The sequence below is a fragment of the Mauremys mutica genome, chromosome 6, assembly GCF_020497125.1.
Source record: "Mauremys mutica isolate MM-2020 ecotype Southern chromosome 6, ASM2049712v1, whole genome shotgun sequence".
Lineage (NCBI taxonomy): Eukaryota > Metazoa > Chordata > Testudines > Geoemydidae > Mauremys > Mauremys mutica.
Genome location: NC_059077.1, coordinates 46857003 through 46879331, shown reverse-complemented (window position 1 = coordinate 46879331; position 22329 = coordinate 46857003). Strand labels below are relative to the sequence as shown.

The window sequence follows — 22329 nt, the reverse complement described above, 5'->3', positions numbered from 1 at the left end:
AAACCATCAGGCTCTCCTGGGTTGCTACAAGTTTAATCTCTGGGGATCCCTCCCCAAGTTTGAGGACTCCCACTGGAAGCACGATAGAAAGGAGTTTAAGGCGCTCGGGGAGGAAGGGGCAGCCGCCGCAAAGGCGTCTCTGCAGGCCGCTTTGGATGCAGTGGACACGGCCACACGGTCCATGGCTTCGGCAGTGTCCATGAGACAGGCGTCCTGGCTTCTGCTGTCTGCGTTATCCAGCGAAGCATAGTCGTCAATGCAGGATCTCCCTTTTGCTGGGAAGCCGCTGTTTGCAGAGGAAACAGACACAAGGCTGCACGGCATGAAAGACTCCTGTATGACCCTCCAGACCTGGGCCTCTATGTCCCTGCTCCAACAAAACCCAAGTTCAAGCCACAGCAGGCTCCCGCTCAGATCGCTCTCCCGAAATACGAGGCTGCCCATAAGAGGCAACGGGACTGTAAGAAACACCCGCAAAGACAATACCGGCCTGCCCCCCAGCCTGGGTCCTCTAAGGGCAAGCAGGCAGGTAAAAGGCGGTTTTGATGGGACGCTCGGGGGTACCCCGCTAGTTTTCAAAGGGATCCACCCCTTTTCCCAATCGACTGTGTTCCTCCTGGAATGGTCGTGGCTCACCTCGGACCGTTGGGTCCTCAACACCATCTCCCGAGGTTACACCCTCCAGTTTACCTCCTACCTACCCAACCACCTCCTCCCCCCATTCCTCTTTGGGGGACCCATCGCATGAGGCTCTGCTCGAGCAGGAGGTCGGGAGGCTCCTGGAACTAGGAGCGATAGAGGTGGTGCACAAGGAGTTCCTGGGCAAGGGATATTACTCCCACTATTACCTTATCCTGAAGGCGAAAGGGGGCTCAGACCCATACTGGACCTGTGAGGTCTGAACCAGTACTTGGTAAAACTCAAGTTTCACATGATTTCCCTGGCCTCCATCATCCCCTCCCTGGATCCCGGTGATTGGTAAGTGGCCTTTGATCTACAGGACACGTACTTCCATATCCACATATTCGAGGGGCACAGGCGCTTCCTCTGTTTTGTGGTGGAACAGAATCACTACCAATTCACAGTCCTCCCGTTTGGTCTGTCCACTGCCCTTAAGATTTTACAAACTGCATGTTGGTAGTAGTGGCCTACCTCAGGTGCCGGGGGAGTCCAGATATTCCCCTCTCAGGAAGACTGGCTGGTCAAGGGCATCTCCCGGTCGCAAGTGAGGGATTATGTGGTGGCACTCCTGTCCACATGCACCGCCCTGGGCCTGTTGGTAAACAACACCAAGTCCACATTAGTCCCAGTCCAACGCATAGAGTTTATCAGGGTGCTCCTGGACACAGTGTCAGCCAGGGCCTCTCTCCCCCCAGACAGGTTCGAGACCCTGAAAGGACTCATGGACTTGATCATAAGGTTCCCGGTGACAACAGCCAGGTCCTGCCTACAGCTGCTAGGTCACATGTCAGTGTGCACATATGTGGTCCACCACGCCAGGCTCAGGATGAGGCCCCTACAACTCTGGCTGACTTCGCAATTCTCCCAAGCCACGGACAGGTTCGACAAGGTCCTCACCGTGCCGAACTCGGTGACCGCCTCCCGACAATGGTGGTCCACACCAAGCAACATGCTCCGAGGGGTCCCGTTCAGGGACAGGGCCCTGTCGGTGGAGCTGGTGTCCGATGCATCGGACCTGGGCTGGGGAGCCCATGTGGGGCGTTTTCAGACTCAAGGCCTGTGGTCTCCGCAAGACCTGACCCTTCACATAAACATCAAGGAACTCAGGGCAGTGCGCCTGTCATGTATGGCCTTCCACTCGCACCTGAAGGGCAGGGTAGTCAGGGTTCTCACAGACAACATGGCCTTGATGTTCTATATCAACAGGCAAGGCGGAGCCCAGTCCTCTGCCCTCTGCTACGAAGCCCTCAGCCTGTGGGACTTCTGTATAGCCCACGACATCCACCTAAATCCCTTTCACCTACCGGGCGCCCGGAACGTGAGGACGGATCGCTTGAGCAGGGACTTTTTCTCTCCGCACGAGTGGTCCCTACACCTGGAAGTGGCCCTCCAGCTTTTCCGGAGGTGGGGAGCTCCCCAGGTGGACTGATCTGTGACTCGACAGAACCAACAATGCCCCTGGTTCTGCTCTGGGGGGGCCTGGGGAGGGGTGCTATCTCCGATGCTTTTATCCTGCCCTGGTCAGGCCAGCTCCTATACGCCTTTCCCCCATTCCCGCTGATCAGCAGGGTCCTAGAGAAAATAAAGATGGATGAGGCCAGGGTCCTCCTCACTGCCCCAGCGTGGTTCAGGCAGCACTGGTATGGGACCCTCTTGGGCCTGGCAGTGGCTCCACCATGGCAGTTTCCGCTCCACCTGGACCTGCTCTCTCAGGATCAGGGCTGTCTCCTCCACCCCAGCCTGGCAGCTCTTCACTTCACGGCGTGGCTGCTCAGTGACTAGGTGGCAAGGAGAAGGACATGCTCAGGTCTGGTTCAGCATGTCCTCCTTGAGAGTAGACGGCCTTCTGCTTGCCGCTTCTACATGGCAAAGTTGTCTCGTTTTGCTCGGTGGGCGACAGACCAAGGTGTATCCCCAATGGCCGCCCCGATCCAGCTTATCCTTGATAACCTGTTCCGCCCGAGGGCCCAGGGCCTCGTGCCCTCGTCAGTCAGCCATATTGGCTTTCCATCTCCTGGTGCAAGGACACATGGTGTTCTCCCATGCTATGACTGGCCAGTTCCTTAAGGGATTGGACTGGCTTTACCCCTGTTCTAAGCCCCTGGTCCCGCAGTGGGACCTGAATCTAGTGCTGGCTCGGCTTACGGGGCCCCCGTTTGAGCCGTTGGCCACGTGTTCCTGGTCTCACCTCTCATAGAGGGTGGCCTTCCTGGTTGCTATCACGTTGGCCAGGTGGGTCTCGGAGCTCAGGGCCCTGACCTCCGAGCCACCATATACTGTTTCATAAGGACAAGGTCGAGCTCCGCCCACACCCCACGTTCCTCCCAAAGGTGGTCTCCGCCTACCACATGGGTCAGGACACTTCTCTACCAGTCCTTTGCTCCAAACCTCATGTGACTAATGAGGAACGCCGCCTCCACACACTTGATGTGATGAGGGCTCTAGCTTTCTACCTCAAGCGAACCAAACCATTCAGAAAGTCCTCCCAGCTGTTTATCGCCTCAGCTGAGCATGCGAGAGGCCAGCCGATTTCCACTCAGCGACTGTCCAACCGGATCACGTTGTGTATCCGCTCCTGTTGTGAGCTGGCGGGTGTTCCCCTGCCACTTATTGTTAGGGCACATTCGATGCGGGCGCAGGCCTCGGCGGCTGCCTTTGTGGCCCACGTCCCTATTCAGGACACTTGTAGGGCCACCACGTGGTCTTCAGTTCACACGTTCACCTCGCACTATGCGATTGTCTCCCAAACCAGGGATCATGCTGGGTTTGGCAGGGCGGTACTCCGTCTCGATGAACTCCTACCCACCTCCAGCAGATACAGCTTGGAATTACCTGCTGTGGAATACACATGAGCGATCACTCGACGAAGAAAAGACAGTTACCTTTTCCGTAACTGGTGTTCTTTGAGATGTATTGCTCATGTCTGTTCCACATTCTGTCCTCCTTCCCTGCTCCCGGAGTTGTCTGTCAAGAAGGAACTGAGGGCGGGGCGAGCATGCAGCTCTCCTTATACCGCGCCAGGCAGGCGCCACTCCAGGGGTCACAGGGGGCGCTTTCCCTCTACGAATACTGCTGGGGGAAAACTTCCGGCACTGGTGTACGTGGCAAGTACGCACACCTACTGTGGAATAGACATAAGCAACACATCTTGAAGACTGCCAGTTACGGAAACGGTAATTGTCTTTTTCTTCACATAAGTGTATGGCACTAGTGGCAGTCCTCCTAAAGGAGGGCATAGCTGTCATACTTGACTTGGATGATGGACTAATCTTGGTGTTTTCCCTTCAGACAGCGTGGATGTAAATTGAACAGAAACTGGAATTTCAGCCTCATGACCAAATTTAAAAAATTGCTTGTCTCCTACCCAGGACCTGATTTATCTGAGCCCCATTAAGGAACCCAAAGCTCCAGATACACACCCTCACCTACCGTTGCCTCTTGAATACTGACCAGAGAATTATTTCAACCATAGGGAAAATCTGAGCCACATCTTGAGTTGGTTGCCCAGGGCAGTTTCAAGGTCTCTGTCTGGGGGAGGTCTTCAGCATGAGGGAAGAGCTTCCTCCATCTGTTCAGCAGGAACGTAACTCACAGCAGCAGTGAAGTCATGTTCTCTCCCTCAAGCTCTTGGTAGAGTGCCTGATGCACTCAAGTGAGATACAACAGGGGTTGGCCCCTGACACACGAACATTACTATCTTCCAATGCATCCAGGAATTCTTCTTGGTGCTTGTTCCACTCCATCTATTGCAACCACTCCAGAAAGTGGGCAGTAACTTTCTTAAGTTGGCAGGTCTTCCTATCATAGGTACCTCATTCCAGTAGAATAGTACCATATTAAGACACAACTATTTCCATATTAGGTCATTGTTCTCCTTGCCCAGTCACTTTAGGATGCTGGTGGGGACTATGAAGAATAGGACTTCTCTGAATGTCTGATTTTCCCTCCTCTCCCCCCCCCCCCCAATTGTTTCTTTGAACCATGCTCTTGATAACAGGTGATCCAAGTTTCTTTTACATAAGATTGCTAGGGTTTTTAGAACTCTTCTGAGAGAGCATCTCTTTCCTTCCAGGAGTAGGAAAGAAAAGATGTTTTCCTTGTATAGAGAGCTGAAATAAATAACTAAGGCTTACCCTGAGCATACTAATCTTTCTCAAAGCTGTTAATAGACTTTGTGTACCCTGTAGAGTCCTGCATGTTTGGAGCTTCAGCTAAGGACTTGAAGTGTTCTGTTGCATCCATTGTTGAGTAGAAGAAAAGATCCTGTGAAGTTGGAATCTCTTTAAGAGCAGATATGAGCTGGTGATCAAGTGTATCTCAACCATTGTATCTATGGACCTGCTGCACCAAGACTTTAAGCTCCTGGGTGGCACATCTGGACAAATGGATCCAGGGGTGCCATGAGAAAGAGTTTGGGATTAATTGAATTTCCTGTACACTTCAGTTATTACTGTCTCTTCTGCTTTCCTTACCAAAAAATGTAGTAGGACCACAGTTTATCTCACTTGAAGGCAAAAAAGGGTATCTTACCTATTCACCCACAAAGACACTGTCTTCAGAGAACCTAGACAAAGAAATCTGAAACATCCCTTCTAGAAAGCAGGATATTTAGAAGATACTTGTCAGATTGTACCAATTTTTTTGGTCTTTTTTCCAAACTAGTTTCAGATCAGCCTCTAAAGGTGGGATAAACCCCGGAGCCCTCATGGAGGACAGAGAGAAATCTTCTCATACCAGAAAAGCAGCCTGGGGAGAAGAATCTGTCACTTTTTTTTGGTTTGATTTAAAATGATTTCAGATAACCAGTGGATATTTCCAGTGGCATCCATATGGTACCATCCAGAATTTGCTGATGCCTCCTGGAACATGTCAGAGTCAAATTGGCAGACAATATGCTTTTAGCAGCACAATATCTGGAAAAATGCATGCCACCAAAAATTGTGCCAAGAAGAGAAACTTGGAAGTGTGTACCTTTCTCTGCAGTACCCAAAGAGATTTGGGGTTTTTTACTGGTTCTCTCAAGTGGGTATTTTTAAGATGTCAAGATAGAAATCTGAACTATGAAAGCCACTGTGGAGTTAGTTGATTTATGTCTAGTGACTTGAACCTATACCTACAAGTACCTTCGGCTGAAATTCTTTTTCTGGCAAGCTGGGGTTAATTATGTTGCTTTAGGGATGTCTCCACGTGGGAACTCGAGTCTTGTTGCCAATCTTTTAGTTGATTGATCAGTCACCTGTGTAGGAAGGAGGAATGTGGACTAGCTTGCAGAAATTCTATTTGAGAGAGAAGCAATGACTTTTTAGTTAAGTCTGGTTTCAGTTAAGGCCACTGTCTGTCCCTTTGGTCTCAGCCTTTACCTTGTTTGTGGCACCCTCTGGTGCTTCTGAACTAGCTGCTGTCCCTGAGGAAGACTTTCCAAGCCAGGCTTCCTTTATGTCCTCCAGTTTAGTGTCCCTGAGGGCTTGTCTACATGTAAGGCAGCGGAGCTACATCAGTAGTGCTTAGTGAAGACACTACCTATGATGGGAGAAACCCTTCTGTTAACATAACACTGTCTTACTCCAGAGGTTAGGTTGGTAAACCACGTTGCTCAGGTGGTTATACTGACATATGTTGGTATTGCAGACCAAGCGTGAGTTTTCTAAACCTTTTAAAGCGTTTTCTAAATCCTTTAAAGCCTTTCCTTTATTATAATTTCTGCAAGGAGGGTTCAGTGAGTCTGTGTTTCTGGTCTTTTGACACTTATGTGCTACTAAATCTTTCATGATAGGAAGAGAGTCCTTAAAATTATTTTCTTTCCAAAGCTTCCTTTTGAGTTCCTCTTACTTAATAGATAACGACTCATTTTTTCTTCTCTCTTGCAATAGCTGAGTACCTCTGGAATGCTCTAGGCAATAAAGCTCTAAAATTTGACTTTGAAAGAACTAAATATTTTCTGTTTCCCATTTATTTATTATGTTAGAGGAATACCAGCAGAGGCATTTAAAAACCTAACCCTTTTGATTTAAAGCCTCTATTCAATTGTTGTATTTGTATGAAGGGACTTGGTATCCTCTGAATGTTAGTGTCCATTCTGTTTAGATTGTAACCATCTCCTGGGGATAGAAATGAGATGCAAATCCCCAACTTGGGTCGTCCTTTGTTCTTACTCCAGGAATTGCCAGATAGACATTTAAACCTTCTCCAAAAACTAGCTTGGGTTGTAGTTCTAGTTTACTTCTTTAACCTATTTTTAAAGGAAATGTAGGGACATATAATATCAAGTATATTAGTTGGCAGAATTTAAAATTTGTATTTTTAAAACACTGGTCTAGAATAACTCTCACTAATATAATATTTTTTAGATTAACCCCTTTTTTAGGTATAGCAAATGTTTCACTAATTACTCTTCATAAAAAGTGCTTCTTAGTTCAGTTTTTCATTTAGAATTAAGAGTGATCACTAAAATTCCTTTCTTTCTCAGTGCTATGGAAGTTTCATCAGGAGAATTTGAGTGAGACAGGCTGAGGCCAACACTTCCTGGCACACAACTCTTAGCAAAGTTTGGTGCTGTTTTCTGCATGATATGTAGTTGATGAGCAACTGACTGCAAGTGTTCCAGACTGTTAAACTGGAGATTCAGAGTAATCAGAGGTAAAAATGTAATTTTTTTTAACCTACCTGCAGATCCTTCATGGATTTAAAAATCAAGTTGGGGATGAAAATTGGAGGCGTTTCTCTGACCAGTTTCCTCTTCCCTTAAAAGAGCGCCTTGCAGCTTACTATGGAGTTTAACCTCATGCGTTCAAGCTGCAGTCCCATAATTAGGGGTAAGTATAAAAATAAATTGAAGTTTTTATGAAGTTAACTTGTAAAGCAAGCATTCTCCAAGTCCATTTTGCATTACAAGAAGTGTGTTTTTTAAACAGTCACTGTATAGGCTATATTTGTTCCTGTTCATTTGGCTCTTGCACCATCCTTCTTTTAATGCTGTAATACTGTACATGAATATTATGGGTGGCACCTGTAGTAAAGGTCACACTCAGTTGCTTTGAAATTTTTTAGTTTTACTTTTTGATGAAATGTATTATACTTGCTTTCATTCAGGGCAAAACGTTCTTTTCCTTAAACCTTTATTAAAAAGCTATTTTCATGTATGGGATCAGTTGGGGGGAAGGGGATGTTTTTTCAACCATTTTTTTTGATCAAGAGAAGCTGGCGGAAACTTGAAATATGACAGTTACATTTATGACCTGGAGACAATGTGCTCTTAATTTTTTATGACAATTGGATTGTATTTGGCAGGATTATGAGTGTTTTAAAAGAATTTCACAATGTTCCAATGGGATGACGGCACAGAAGTCATATGGTCCGCATATTTCTGTGTGTGCCCCTCCCACCCCCACACACCCACACACAATAAAAATGCAAAAAAATCTGCGGCAGGACACATGCCTCTTCCCCAGCAGCCCAGGCAGCACCTCTGTTCCAGTGTGCCTGGAACAGCCTCAGAGAGGCAGATCACTGCAAGTGGGGAGTGGCTGCAGGGGAGATGTTGATCACCGTCAGGGGCAGGGCTGGCCAACAAGAAAGAGAGACTGTCACTGTGCTTGCTTCTGCAGCTCACAGGGTGTGTGGGGGGGTAGGTCTTTTTATTATGCAGAAGGAAGGCGCTGTTCCCAAGGCAGAAATGTAGCAGCTGCCTGCCTACTAATATGTCCGTAACTTTTTGAGAATTGAAAAAACATTTAATTAAATATTAGTAACATGTTACTGAAAATTATTTTTAAATTAAAGAAAATAGCTTTTGAAACCTTCCCCTTCCCCACATTTTGTTAATGTTGCTGTTAGTTAGTTAACTGTTCCCCATTCTCAGTTAATTCCCCCAGGGACATAAAACCTGTAAGGCTGTGGCTACACTTAGCACTTCAAAGCGCTGCCGCGGTAGTGCTGCCGCGGCAGCGCTTTGAAGCGCTAAGTGTAGTCAAAGCACCAGCGCTGGGAGAAAGCTCTCCCAGCGCTGTCCGTACTCCACCTCCCTGTGGGGAATAACAGACAGCGCTGGGAGCCGCTGGGGCTTTGACCACACTGGTGCTTTGCAGCGCCGCAATTTGCAGCACTGGAGAGGGTGTGTTTTCACACCCTGCCGCAGCGCTGCAAATTTGTAAGTGTAGCCAAGCCCTGTATGTTTTAAGGCCCCTACATTGTCAGGGTGATGTAAAGCCTTATAAATGGCAATAAGGGAATCAGCTAGGAAGGATCTATGTGCTTTTCTCACTTTTTTTTTTTTTTTTTTTTGCAGTGCCAACGTGGCACAGTGGGGTTAGATTACAGCTCAGGATTTATTTTACTTACCCATTTTTTTTCTTTTTTTTAAGAGACTTTGAGAGCAAATAAAACCTTTACCAAGCAGTCAATAAAATGTCAGAGCCAAGCACTTCCCAAAGTACCCAGCCAGGTCCAGGACAATGATTAGTAAAAGTGTATGACTTTCATGTGTGAAAGTCTGAGCAATTTAAAATGACACTCTACTTTCCCCCCCGCCCCCACCCTCCCGCCCCCTTTGGTGTTCTGTCGTATAACTTAAATGAAAATCCAGGATTATAACTGGAGTGCAGGGTATTAGTAACTTAACTTTCATGTGTTTAGGAAATGCTAAATAGTTATTGTGACTTTTTTTCTATATTGTAGTTTTAAATAATTTACCAAAACAATTGAAACTGGTGTGATTATATTGCATTATTTTGACAAAATTTGCATTATTTTGACAAAATTTTTAATTTTTTTGGCACAGAATCCCCGCAGGGGTAGACTGCATGTGTCTGTGTGTATTAAACAAGTGGCAGTTTCTAATGAATAGATAATTTACCAGGATTGATCTGGAAGTGCATATGTGTGCATAATAAAGGCGAGTTTCAGATTTAATAGATGAATGGAACAAGGTCTGCTAGAGGGCCATATTTTTGGAGTTTCATGTAGCCACCCTGCACACAAGAAAACTTGAAATATTATTTTATATACATTTAGATGAGATATGATGTGGAACCATAAGCCTCTAGGCAAAGTGAAACAGTACTCGAAACGACAATGCATAAAATTTGTATTGATTTTGTATGGGCAATTTTTTTTTTTCAGAAAGGAAGCTATTTAGCACGTGGCAAAAATGGCAACTATCATTTTTCCAAAATACTAACATGAAATATTTTCACATTGCATATTCTTCATTATCAGAGTATCTCACAAGTAATTGAAAATATAGAAAACTATTTAAATTTGCTGACCAAATCAGTCTCTCACTGAAGGTTGTACACTGGTAACAGTGGATTGAGTGCCAGCTGGGTCTTTACAACACATCATTAAATAGTCTGATGATGCTGTAACTTAGTATATGTAGAGCCCTGTGTGGATACAAATTTATAGCCGTGGCTATAAATCGGTATCCAGGGAACCGCAGGACTCTCCCGGGAACTGTGGTGGCAAGAGAAGCAGAATGTAGGGCCACCACTTCCAGATCCCTGTGCCAGCAGATCCTTCACATGGCTGTACCTCCTCCTGCCCGTCCCTTCCACGCAGCTGTCTGGGGGCATGCACACTGCTTTAAAACAAGAGCACAACCAGGGACAGCTGCTGGTGAGCCTGGTGCCCACTCCACTGGGCAGGGCTGGGTCGATGCCGCCAATGCAGGGTGCTGACTCCTGGGGTATTCGCACAGGGCTCTAAGTATATGCTCCACAACTGGAAGAATTTCAGAGATGGAGGTATGCTGAGTCTCCTACGTTCAAGTTCTGTAATCAGTTTCTACAGATTATGCAGATACTACTACTGAATGCATAGCGAGGGGGTGATTGGAAGCTTCACCAACAGAGACAGTGTGCCAAGTTTCCATACTACTTTACTGCAAATAGGCCCAGCTACGCCAGGTGGATACCAGTCAACATTCTTGACATGTTAAATCTTCCTGAAGAATTACCCAGTGCCTTTGAATCTGGGGAATGTGCTGTTCATCAGACTCCGGGTTCTTTCAACGGAATTTGGAGTGACCTGGAAAGAGAGAATTGTCATCAAAGACTCAAAGGGAAGCATTGGGATCGTAGGACTGACAAATAAAAAGCCAGCACATGTCAGGTGGATCCTCGCAAGACATGTCCTGAGTGAATATGTAAAAACTATGAAAGAAGTGGCCTAACAAGAAGTAGTGAAGATGAAGTCCACAAACAAGTCCTTTCCACTGCACTGAAGGGGGATGAAAAGCATGTTACAGCTCTTTCAAACCATGTCGTCAACAACAAACAACCCATTGGACCCTGAATCACATCCAGATATGCTTATTAATATATCAACTGAATTGCATGTTACATCAGATGTACAAGTCTTTATTGAAAGTAGCCACATGTTGGTGAAGAACAAATGGAGAGATTTGTAAGAGGTGCACTTGATTCTGATGGGACACATAGATTCTTCAGTCTAGTCAAGAAGTCTGGCATTAAAACTTTTGCTGATATGGCCAGGAAGACCAGATTTAAGTCTGGCAAGGGAAGGGCACTCACAGTAGCTATCAGTCCAGGAATTGTTTTCTGCAGAGCTCTGAACTTAGCACGTTACAGAGATGTTTCAGTGGCAGTTGTTCTTAGACCTGTGCCTGAGTCCATCTTCTCTGATGGAACAATGAGAAGAACAGACCAACCTGAGCTAAGAGCATGCAACAAAGAAACCACAGTGTACATCAGATGTCATGGCTGTCATACAAATGATGGCTGGAGACAAATTCCAAGCATTCGATGAATTGGCTGAGTACTTGAAGCAGATCCTAAAAGGATTCGACAAAGTTAATTCTGTAATCAAAGTCTTTTGACATGTATGACAACAGTAACTCTGTACAAACTGCAGAAAAACAGCGCCAGGCAGGATCTATGAGGGGATGTCCTGTGCCTCCATGAAAAAAGTTTCTAAATGTAGCATCCAACAATCAGGCATTTGATACATTTTTCTGTGAGTATGTGGTTTAAAGTCCACGTAAGTGTGGGAGCACACCTAGCACAAAAGTTCCTTCTTGCTGTAGTCTTTTCCAGTGAAGTAGCAAAGTCCATCACCAACAGAGGTATTGAAGTTCAAGACACGTACATCATTCAAGAGGAAGTGGACACAAGGATGCTTCTGCATGCTATATGTGCCAGTATGGCTTTTGTGTCAAAGGTAACATAGTGATTAGGTCACCTGATAGAGATGTTTTCGCCCTTGCTGTTCACTACTTTCCAAAATTGGAACACACCAGTAATGTAAATTGAAACAAGCACCATTATCAGCACAACTGACAAGTATTGCTTCATACTTGTGTGTATTTGTGACACACTCATTTCTGACTTCTGTAACATAATGCATGTACAGCCGGAAGTAACAGGAAGTGACTCTGTCCCATCCCTATCTTGTATTGGGGCAGACAAATCTGTTCAGTATTGTCAAAACAAAAGGAGCTTCAGAGCTCTTGACACATTGGGGTAGTGTGATGCAATTTCTGCACCAAGGAAGTCACAGCAATGCTGAATGACCAGACAGAGAGAAAAGGAAACTCTCAGAAACCTAAATTAGTTGTGCCTCAATCTAGTGATCAAAAAAGAAGTCCCTGGCCAACCTCCCACCATGTGAGGACAGCTTTGAAGAGCCTGTCAAAAACAGCTTAGCAAATAGATTTGTAGGTCTTTGCACATAGATAAATCAGATGTTGGGTCATCATTATGGCATGTATGGAAAAATGTGGATGATAAACTGCTTCCTATATTCTTCAAGGGCCCAACGAGCTTCTATGAGACCTTATTTGTGCCTGTACTAGTAGGGGTCACTGCAAAATCAAATATCTGTAGTCAAAACAAACTTCCCTGAACAGAACTGTGTACATGCCAAGGGAATGAAGACTGTGGTAACCCACGTTCATGTGACAAGAATCATGATGAACAAGATCATGTTGACTAAAAATGGCACCAGTGCCATTACATTTCAATGATACCTGTACAAATTTTGATTTACCTTTTAGATTTTTGTGATGCTTTGGGATCAGAAAGAAATCCAGTTTTATGTCTTGAAATAATACATAGTCATTACAGTAACAGAAACAAATGCAGATATTTCAAAGTGGTCATTTTAATGTGTTGGTGTCACTGTTTCTATGGTAACGACACCACTTGACAGCTCCACATCATCCCTCATCTTAAAGTAAACATAATAAGCTTTCAAGTGCTGTGTGTAGAGAGCATGCATGGGGAGGGGGGCGAGGAGGAGAATGGTAAAACATATATGATAGGGCAAAATTAAGGTTGGCTAGTCAACCTTAACATTTCATGACAAAGTGATGAACTCAGTATTCTTTTAATGCGACTAATTTTTGTGAGGAATAAATGTAGAAATCAGTTCCTCTATCAGTGCTGTTTAAATATTCCTGCAAATTTTGGTTCTCCAACCTTAGAGTCTAAAGTGAGTGTGGAGGTACTGTAGGGAACTCAAACCATCAGTATGTTCCTGGACAGTCAGAAGCAAATCTATTTCAGGCTGTTACAATTTGAAAAAAATATAATTAAGAGGTTCAGTGTTTGTCATCTAAATCAGCGGTCCCCAACCTTTTTGGCACCAGGGACCGGTTTCGTAGAAAAAAAAATTTCCGCGGACCTGTGGGATGGTGTTGGGACGTTTCAAGCGCATTACATTTATTTTTGTACTTTTATTTCTATTATTATTGTAATATATAATGAAATAATTATACAACTGACCATAATGCAGAATTAGTGGGAGCCCTGCCCCCTATCTGACCCCCACCCACTTCCTGCCCCCCCGACTGCCCGCCCCCCTCAGAATCCCCGGAGCTCGCAGCCCCGCCCTCTCACCACGTGGCTCTGAAGAGGCGGGGCTCAGGGGCCCTGCCGGAGACACGCTGCTTGATGTGCTAGGGGTCGGTTCACAGCCTGGTTCCTAACAGGCCGCGGACCGGTACCAGTCCGGGGGTTGGGGACCCCTGATCTAAATGATTCCTTTGAAAATCTGATCAGTTTACAAGTGAACATATTTTTTTTGTAACTACGAGATGTGATGCACTCCAAGAAGTAGTTTGAGAAATGGAATTGATTCCCAATTCCAATTGAGTGGACAGTATCAGAGTGGTTGAATTTTGTTATGGAATATTTAAATCTCGGTAATGGATCTGTGTCTTCTTGTGGGAAAACTGTCAGGCCTGCACAACTCATAAAGCGGCAAGGGCCACATTACTCCAAAGAAAACAGCTGAGGGCCGAGGCCCCGCGGAAACACCCCCCCCAACACCTCCCGGCTCCGCGGAAACACTCCGCCCCAGCACCGCCCAGCCCTGCGCCGCCCCACCAAAACAGCTGTGGGCCAAAAAGGAAGGTTGGGAGTGGGGAGGTGATACTTGATTTTAAATCAACCAGGGGCTCCCAGCTGAAGAGGTGGCTGGGAGCCCTCAGGGGCAAATGAAAGGGCCCAGGGCTCCGGCGGCTGGGGGAACCCGGAGCTTTGCGGGGCTGGGGCAGGGATTTAAAGGGCCCAGAGCTCCTGCCGCTGAGGGGAGCCTGAGCCCTTTAAATCCCAGCCCCAGTCCATCTGCTGAAGCCGCGGCTGGGATTCAAAGGGCTCTGGGCTGCCTGCAGCGGCGGGGAGCCCTGAGCCCTTTAAATCTCAACCATGGCCGGGAGTCTCTGCAGGCAGCCCAGAGCCCTTTGATTCCCGGCCGCGGCTGAGATTTATAGGGCTCTGGGCTCCCCGCAGAGCGCTGTGTGCGCGGGATTTAGAATCCCCCTGCGGGCCGCACAGTGAGCCTCTGCAGGCCGTATGTTGTACAGGCCTGCTATATGTTGTAGTACAGGGGTAGGCAACCTATGGTACACGTGCCAAAGGCGGCAAGTGAACTGTTTTTCAGTGGCACTCGCACTGCCCGGGTCCTGGCCACCAGTCCGGGGGGCTCTGCATTTTAATTTAATTTTAAATGAAGCTTCTGAAACATTTTTAAAACCTTGTTTACTTTATATACAACAATTGCTTAGTTATATATTATAGGTTTTATAGAAAGAGACCTTCTAAAAATGTTAAACTGTATTACTGTCATGCAAAACCTTAAATTAGAGTGAATAAATGAAGACTCGGCACACCAATTCTGGAAGGTTGCTGACCCCTGTTGTAGTATTAATTTGTTGTTCCTGCATTGTGATTTTGGAAAACTATTTCATAAATACTGTTTTATCCACATTACATGTGAAGTGAGTTCTATATTAACATAAGTTTAATGGGTTTGTCTAGTTAAAGTAGGATTTGTTATATACTTGATAAGTTTTTAGTTTTTTATTCTGAAAATATCCGTGCTGGTGAAAATATCCGTGCTGGTGAAAATTGTTCAAAATTAAGCTTACCATATAAGAGTGGATATGTTAGTGTATTTTTTTAAGGCAGGAAGATTTGTTGTTTTCCTGACTTAGAACAAAAGGTGTATACATGAGAAGAGATTGATACCCCCCCTTTTTTTTTAAGGCTGTTAAAGAGAATCTGTATCTGTTTTAACAAAAAATAGTGTAAGTTGTTGTTTACCATAAAAAAATTTGTTTTTGACCCTGCATAGCTTAGTAAATTTAAACCTGTTTCTAAACACTTAATTGTGCTATTTTTCTTTTCTTTTTTTTTTTTTTTTACAGGTCCTTCAGTCTAGGAGACTATGAGGGAGCCTCTGCACCCAGGGAAAATGTTACCCTTTACTGGGGGGAAGGGTAAACCAGTAGGGAATACAGTACAATCCCAAGCCTACTGGGAGGGGCGGGAGGGAGGTGTTGCCGTCACTGTATTAAGTCGATGTTGGGAAACGTTTTAACATCTGGAGCCTTTGTGGGTGGAAATCTGTCTCCTATTACAACTCTGCACTGGATGTGAAGAAGCAAAAAAGAGAATCTATTCACAAAACAGCACATTCTGGAATATTATGGGGAATTGTACCAAAACAGGAACCATATAATTGAACCATAGGGATACGTAAAAAGGAAAACTATTGTGCGCACAATAAAGGAAACCTAAGAATGGGGATGGGGGTTTACAAAAAGCCTTTGACTGTTTAACTAAGGGTTTTCTCATTATTTCATCCTGCTTGATGGGATTCCTAGGTATTTGCATGTTAATGAAGAACTAAACAAATGAAGTTAGTACAGTTAAAATGCAGCTTGCTACCTGTATTAGGAACTGGCACCTGCAGTGTACAATATAGAAACCCCATAATAAAGTAATAAAGGTTAACTTTAACAAAACGAAGCAACTTGCAAGATGCCAAATGAGTCACTCCTTTCATTTTTTTTTGGGTGGGGGGAGGGGCATTTCAAAGGAAAGATTGACATCTTCATTTTATATTAAAAACTTTAGTGGATATGATTTGATGGTTGTACTTCATTAGATTTAATTTCTAGAGTAAGGCATTATTCTTAACATGCAGTTTAAGGTTCAGGCATGCATTCTGGCTCATAGTGATCAGAAGTAATTTAAATTAGTGGGAAAGTAGCATGCTTGCATCACATAGAGTGAGATTGGTATACTTTTACTTACGTTGCGCCAGTTTTGTGTTGCAGTTTACCAATTTAATATAGCCCTGCATTTAAAAATCCTTTTTTAAAGATTCTGTGGATTTTATTTTTATTAAGAATATAGATATAAAGTACTGTAGTTTACAATTAGGCCTTGAAATATCTTTTTAGGATCTGTTAAGAATAAGATTGATATTGTATTGTGTGTAACCAGCACAATGTGGAAAGCTGATATAGCTGTGCAAAATATTTGCCTCTGTGCTGTCAGTGTGATGTGCTTTCTGCATGGTTATATACTACTAGTGATTTTATCAGAACTTCTAAAAATGAGTTACATGGTAAGACCTGTTAAAGGCTGCATAAATGTTAGTTGGCACGTAAAGACAATTGTAGAAGTTGATGACATGATTGCTATATTTCATTGTTTATTCCCACTCAACATATTACCTTCTATGCTTTCTTTTTTGTTCAAAGCATGATCTTTAAGAGATGTTTAAGTTAATGGATGTAATGCAGGGTATCTACACTGTATCGGCGCATGTTGGTGGCCCTTTGTGTCGTAGTTAAGTGCACAAGGGTGCAAGTTAAAAGCTACAGAGTGAAAGTTGGTTTGGATCCTCTTCATTTCATTTGTTTGGCTTTTCTGTTGTTTTTCTCTACTTATGTGTATTCCTGTGAATAAATCCTTGTTAAGTTAACCCTTTACTTTTCCTTCCATGTGTATTTTCTTATGTACTGTGAATGTGAAAACCTAACTGGTACACTTGATCTTGTGTCCATCTGAAAGTGCAAGTCTTTATTAATTTAGATTGCCTAAAGAGTATCCCATGATGATAAAGGAAAATGGAGAGATTTTAACTCTGCTGGTCAGAGGTGAAGCCACACCTTTCCATTTTTCAAGTGCTGCGTAATTAATCTATAAAACAAAATTAAGCCATAACAGCCTTTTTATAGTTTTAGTTTCTTACCGTTGCATTGCAGAATGAATACTGGATAACAGTTTTTGTAAGACCTTAATCTTCTTTGCATGGTTCTATTCTTTAAGAATGTTTGAATAATTTAGCCATTGCACTGAAGTTTGAGATGTGTGATAAATGCTGTTTAAAGAGGTTTTTTAATGCATGGTAGCATGCACAAGTTTTACACATTCCTTTTTTTGGCTTTTCAAAATGATAGTAGATTATCTTGCTTGAAGATAGTTTTGACATATACTGACTAAATTCAGTAATGCTAGTACATGATACTTACTCATTTTGTTTAATCAGAACTGCATGTGATTATTTGCTTTCAAATTCAATTGCTTTGTTAGAAGCTACAAATCTTCCTTCTTGGCTAATAATTCTAAAGTGAGTGGGTAATAGGTTTCTTTGACTAAAAATATGTCTGACATATTATTATTAAAATATAGTGAGGTAGGATCTTGTCTTAGACCCAAATGTGTTTTAATTTCTTGTATAGGTTAAAGATTTGGAAACAGTTTCAGGAAAAAAAACTAAAGCTTTTCCAGATTAAAATTTTGTATATAATATAAAACCTGCTTTATAGTGCAGTGTTGTTTGGACTTGATTTAAATTTAGCTCTAACAATTGCAGCAACCCCACTAACTGGAGGAAAAATCAGTCAGATTAGCCCATCATATCCACTTTTATGTGTGTATTTTCAATCTGTATCTATAAACGTGTGACTGTTTACAGATGTGAACTGATCTGGTATAGCAGTAAGGAATATAATCAAAACAATGCAAAATTAAACAATACTGCCATAATCATAGTACTTTACTAGGTCCTCTGGTATATTTTAAAGCAAATTAAACCATATTCCCAATGCATAATAGTACAGGGATTTGCAGAAGACATTTAGGTTATAACTTGAGGTAAGAAAAGTTCTGATTCAGCATTAACCGTTGTAATTCAAATTGTTGCATCATGGGATATATATATAAAGCATCTTAATTCTTGTGGTGTAGTTTTGCCAGTTTTTGAATGTTGACTGAATGTTTATACCAGTAGAACTGTGCGTTTGTCTTTGTTACATTCCAGTGTTTCTGCCTCTTGGCATGCTAAAAGCACGGCTTACTTCATCTGCTCCTTACACACTGAATAAAGTGCTGTTAGTGTGCTAAACTACAGAAATAGCCGCTGCTAAGTGATAATGTAGATTTTCTACTTGAATATTTTGTTGTAGGAACCTCAGGAGGTCAGTGTTTACTGTTTTTTATATGCCTTGTTTTTCCTGTTTGAGTTTCCCTTTTTGAAGGATTCTAACAGTGAACAAAAGCTGCTGATCAACCTAAGTTGGTAACAGAAAGTGTATTTAAAATTTTAAATGCACCTTTTTGGCAGTTCTAAATAGCAGTTAAATTAGTCTTAAAGTTCAGTATCACAGTTTTTCATTTATACATTCAGAAAACAAGTTGTCTTTTTTTCATTTAAAAAATAATAATTGTAGACTACTTCATGACTTCAAGCAATGTAAGCAAAATGATCAATTTTGTAAATTTTTTGAAGCTTGATTATTTTCTAAATCAGTTTGTACATAATTAAAATTGTAATAAGCTAATTCTTATATTTCAGTTTATTGCTACTTATTAGAGGTTGTACCCAAGAGATCACTTTTAAAAGAATGGGTTTAAAATTTATAGCCATTATGATTTTTAAATTTTAAGTAACATAAATTTTGTACTAAACAATCTTGACACGCACTGTGATTTTTGTTAAGACTTTCTTTAGCATTGATCTGAATTACTTAAGCTGCATATGTATAATATAATCAAATATATATATTCTAAAATTTTAAGTGGCTTTCCACAACTGAAACTCATTGCAACTCCGACATGAAATATTCAGATACTAGTTTTATCTCAGGTGAATACTCTTGTACCCTTTTGTTCACAACATATGTATAAAACACGTCTTAATTATACCAGTTTATGTATTTCATATATGTATTTTCATATATGTCTTAAACTCTTACAATCTAAATTAACCTGCTATGGGACAAAAATGATTTTGCTTCACATCAGTCACCTATTTTATTCATATTGAATGTATTAACAGATAAAGGTGCAAAACAATCTTCCCTGGAGAAGACTGCATCCATGCATAACAGCAACTAAAATACTTCATAAATAGTGCTTTCAATAAAGCATTGCATAGGAAGTCTTTTTGTTTCAAATATTATTAAAGTTATAACTTGGCATTAACTGCTTCTCAATATTTTTTTTTTCACGTAAGGTGATGGACCTTTAAAATACTGTATAGGGTCTACAGAGTATTTTACTTTTTTTACTGTAGCTTTAGTTAAAGATTCAGATCTATAATGAAACTGCTGCTGTAAACCATTTAACAACGTGCAGTAATGTAAGTTAGACACTGATGTAGTTTGCATACAGCAGTTTGCTTACATATTCATTACATATTATTGGCAATACCTAATCTTGGGTACAAGTTTGATACACTAGTTGTAGGTTTCATATGTATATTCTTTAATATGACTTACATGTGTCAGGTTACTAGACCTCCTCCTCCAGTACAAAAACACTGTCTATAGATGGTTCTTGCTTTTTGCACTTATTGTTGGAGCTAAATCAGTTTTAGGTTATTCTAAATGAAAACTGTAATAAGTACATTGTGTCTTGCCTTTCCAATGTGTATTGTGCTAAAATAATAGATACTTATAAATCTGAATGTATTCATGCGAGGGGGAGTTAAAATGGATGTATAATAAGGTTAATTCCCATGCTTTGTTGGACAGTGTACTTTTAAACAAATCTACTTTCCAAGCAAGTTCAAGGCTTAAAGTGTAGTATCCCTTTTCTGTAAGTAGATACTGTTGAGGTACTTTATCCTTAAATATCTTTCTATGGGTGAGCAACAAAATTGAAAAAGCCTGGGTGATTTTTGTGGGGGCAGTGATTGGACAACACTGTGTAATCAGGTTTATTTGGTTGTAGAAATTTTCTGTTAATAGTACCTTATCTCACAAGGAAAAAGAGGTGGATATGTTGTAAATGACCTAACTTAATACCTAAACAGTTATTAAACTGTTAAGATTGGATGCAGTGAATAAAATAGTTTAGAATTAACAAAATGACTGGATCTTTCTGCTGACAACTTAGGTTGTATGAGTTTTGCTTGAAAGCTTTAAATCTGATGTTTCCTGTACCTGCCATGTTAGAATGTTTCCTTCAAACATATCCTCCTGCAACTTCTCAAGCTGTACTAAATTGAGTGATATTTCTTGAAGTCTGCCTCTGTGCTAATAGAACTTCATTTTAAATAGAATATGGTTTTAATTTTTGATAAGCTGCTGAATTTTAAAGAGTTTTTGGGGCCACCAAATATTTTGGATCATGCAGAGAATATATATTGTACTGTAGTAATTTTGTATTTACATTTGTATGATGTGACATAATAGATGTGAATGTTAATCACTGCTTGACTATGTTAATAAAGTTGTTTAAATATAGATGTTGCACTCTGATTTTTAATGGAAGATAAAAATTTCATTTCCAGACTTTTTTTTTTGTACTTAGTAGTGCACACTTGCGGTTCAGCTCTGTTCTGAAGGCTGTAAATCCTGTCAGTTTTGAAATCAACAAGTCTTTCTCTTTAGTTGAAAGAAAATGATCTCTGGCTCAACTAACACCTGCAATCCAATTAACTTTGTTCTAGATTCCTCACACTCTATTGATATTTTGTAAATATATTTGTACAAGCAAAAGGTTGTACCTAAATTGAAATAAAACTGTATTTGGTGATACAAGTAACTTTTTCCACCTGGGAATGGGACATTGACTGCATTCAGCGTAACTTAAAAACATTTAATGTGCCAAAATTAAGTTTAATTTACCACACAACACTGATAAATCTGAATAGAAATAAGGCTATGAAAGGCACAAAACTTCTATTTTTTAATCTGTTTTAATAAAAAGTAAAACTGCCATCTTCTCATGATTTAGGATCAGATCTTCAAGTGGTGTAAATGTGCATAGCTTCACTGACTTTAGTGGGGCTATGCCAATTTATACCAGCTGATGATCTGTTCCTTAGTTTTTTCCACAACCTAGTGCTGCAAAATCCTGTGATGTGAAAGTGTAAAACTGACGATAGATTTGTGGACAAAATCCATGTACATTACTGTTAATTTGACTATCCAGTATTCAAAATTGACCTGAATTGGTCAAAAGAAGTTAACATATTACGTACATAGTTACCCTCTACAGTTAGACTTTTGCTAAAACACTTTTCAGTATATTTTGCTGAATAGAAAATTACTTGCACAGGACCTATAATCATTTTTATTTTATATACACCATTTATACTTTGGAATGGCAGTTTCCAGTCTATTTACCCACTTTTCATTTACGATGGCAGAAGAATCCTATTAGATGGATGAGTCTGACTTGTTTCAGATTTAGAACAAATACAATGTACAAAATGTGAAAACAATATTTTTACTGGCAGCAATACTGAAAACCTGCATAAAAAATGAGTTACACCTTGCATCTTCACTCTACCCTACTTTAGTCCTGTTGGACAGGTGATGCCAATCAGAGTTGTAAAGTTAGAGGTTTAGGCTTTTATATAATTTGGTGGATTTGCATTCTGTTTCTGTTCCTGCTGTATTGTACAGTTGTAACTTGTTTTTAATATTAATTGATATGAGGCTTAATCACTTATCTATAGCACACTAGCACAGTTATTGACTTTTAAAATTAATGTGTTTTGGAGATAGCTATTTTGGAGGTGAGGTTTTCAGAACTGGTAGCATTTTCAGAAAATAGATGGGCTTTTTTGGATACTTTCAGAGCAAAGTGACAATACTTAGCTAATCAGTATATGAAGAGTTGTTGTTCCCTTCAGATCAACCCTCTGTCTTTTAGTTGTAGAGAGACCCAACATAAGATGAATGACTTCAGATGTTTCATATAGTTCACTGAAAATACACATAGATAATCTAGTTCTAGGTTTTATCTCTCCATGTGCATTTATAAGACACCCATCACTTTGGTTTCTAGGTGCCAGCTGCCTTTTACCTGCCTCCCCTTGAGATGAATCAGTAGGAACCCAAACATTATTTTCAAGTTGATCTGTTTCATCTCCTTGTGTCTC

The 22329-nt window shown here is 41.7% G+C and overlaps 1 protein-coding gene across 4 annotated transcripts in view; it reads left to right on the top strand.

Annotated features, from left to right (window-relative positions):
- The window catches only part of TNPO1 (transportin 1), a 172799-nt gene extending 152116 nt beyond the window's left edge, over positions 1-20683 (top strand). For all 4 annotated transcript variants that reach the window (XM_045020832.1, XM_045020830.1, XM_045020834.1 and 1 more), the window contains exons 24-25: positions 7351-7493; positions 15347-20683. In XM_045020832.1, the coding sequence (XP_044876767.1) occupies positions 7351-7458 (108 nt within the window). In that variant the 3' untranslated portion in view covers positions 7459-7493; positions 15347-20683. The remainder of the gene's footprint in view (positions 1-7350; positions 7494-15346) is intronic.
- The last annotated feature ends 1646 nt before the right edge of the window (positions 20684-22329 follow it).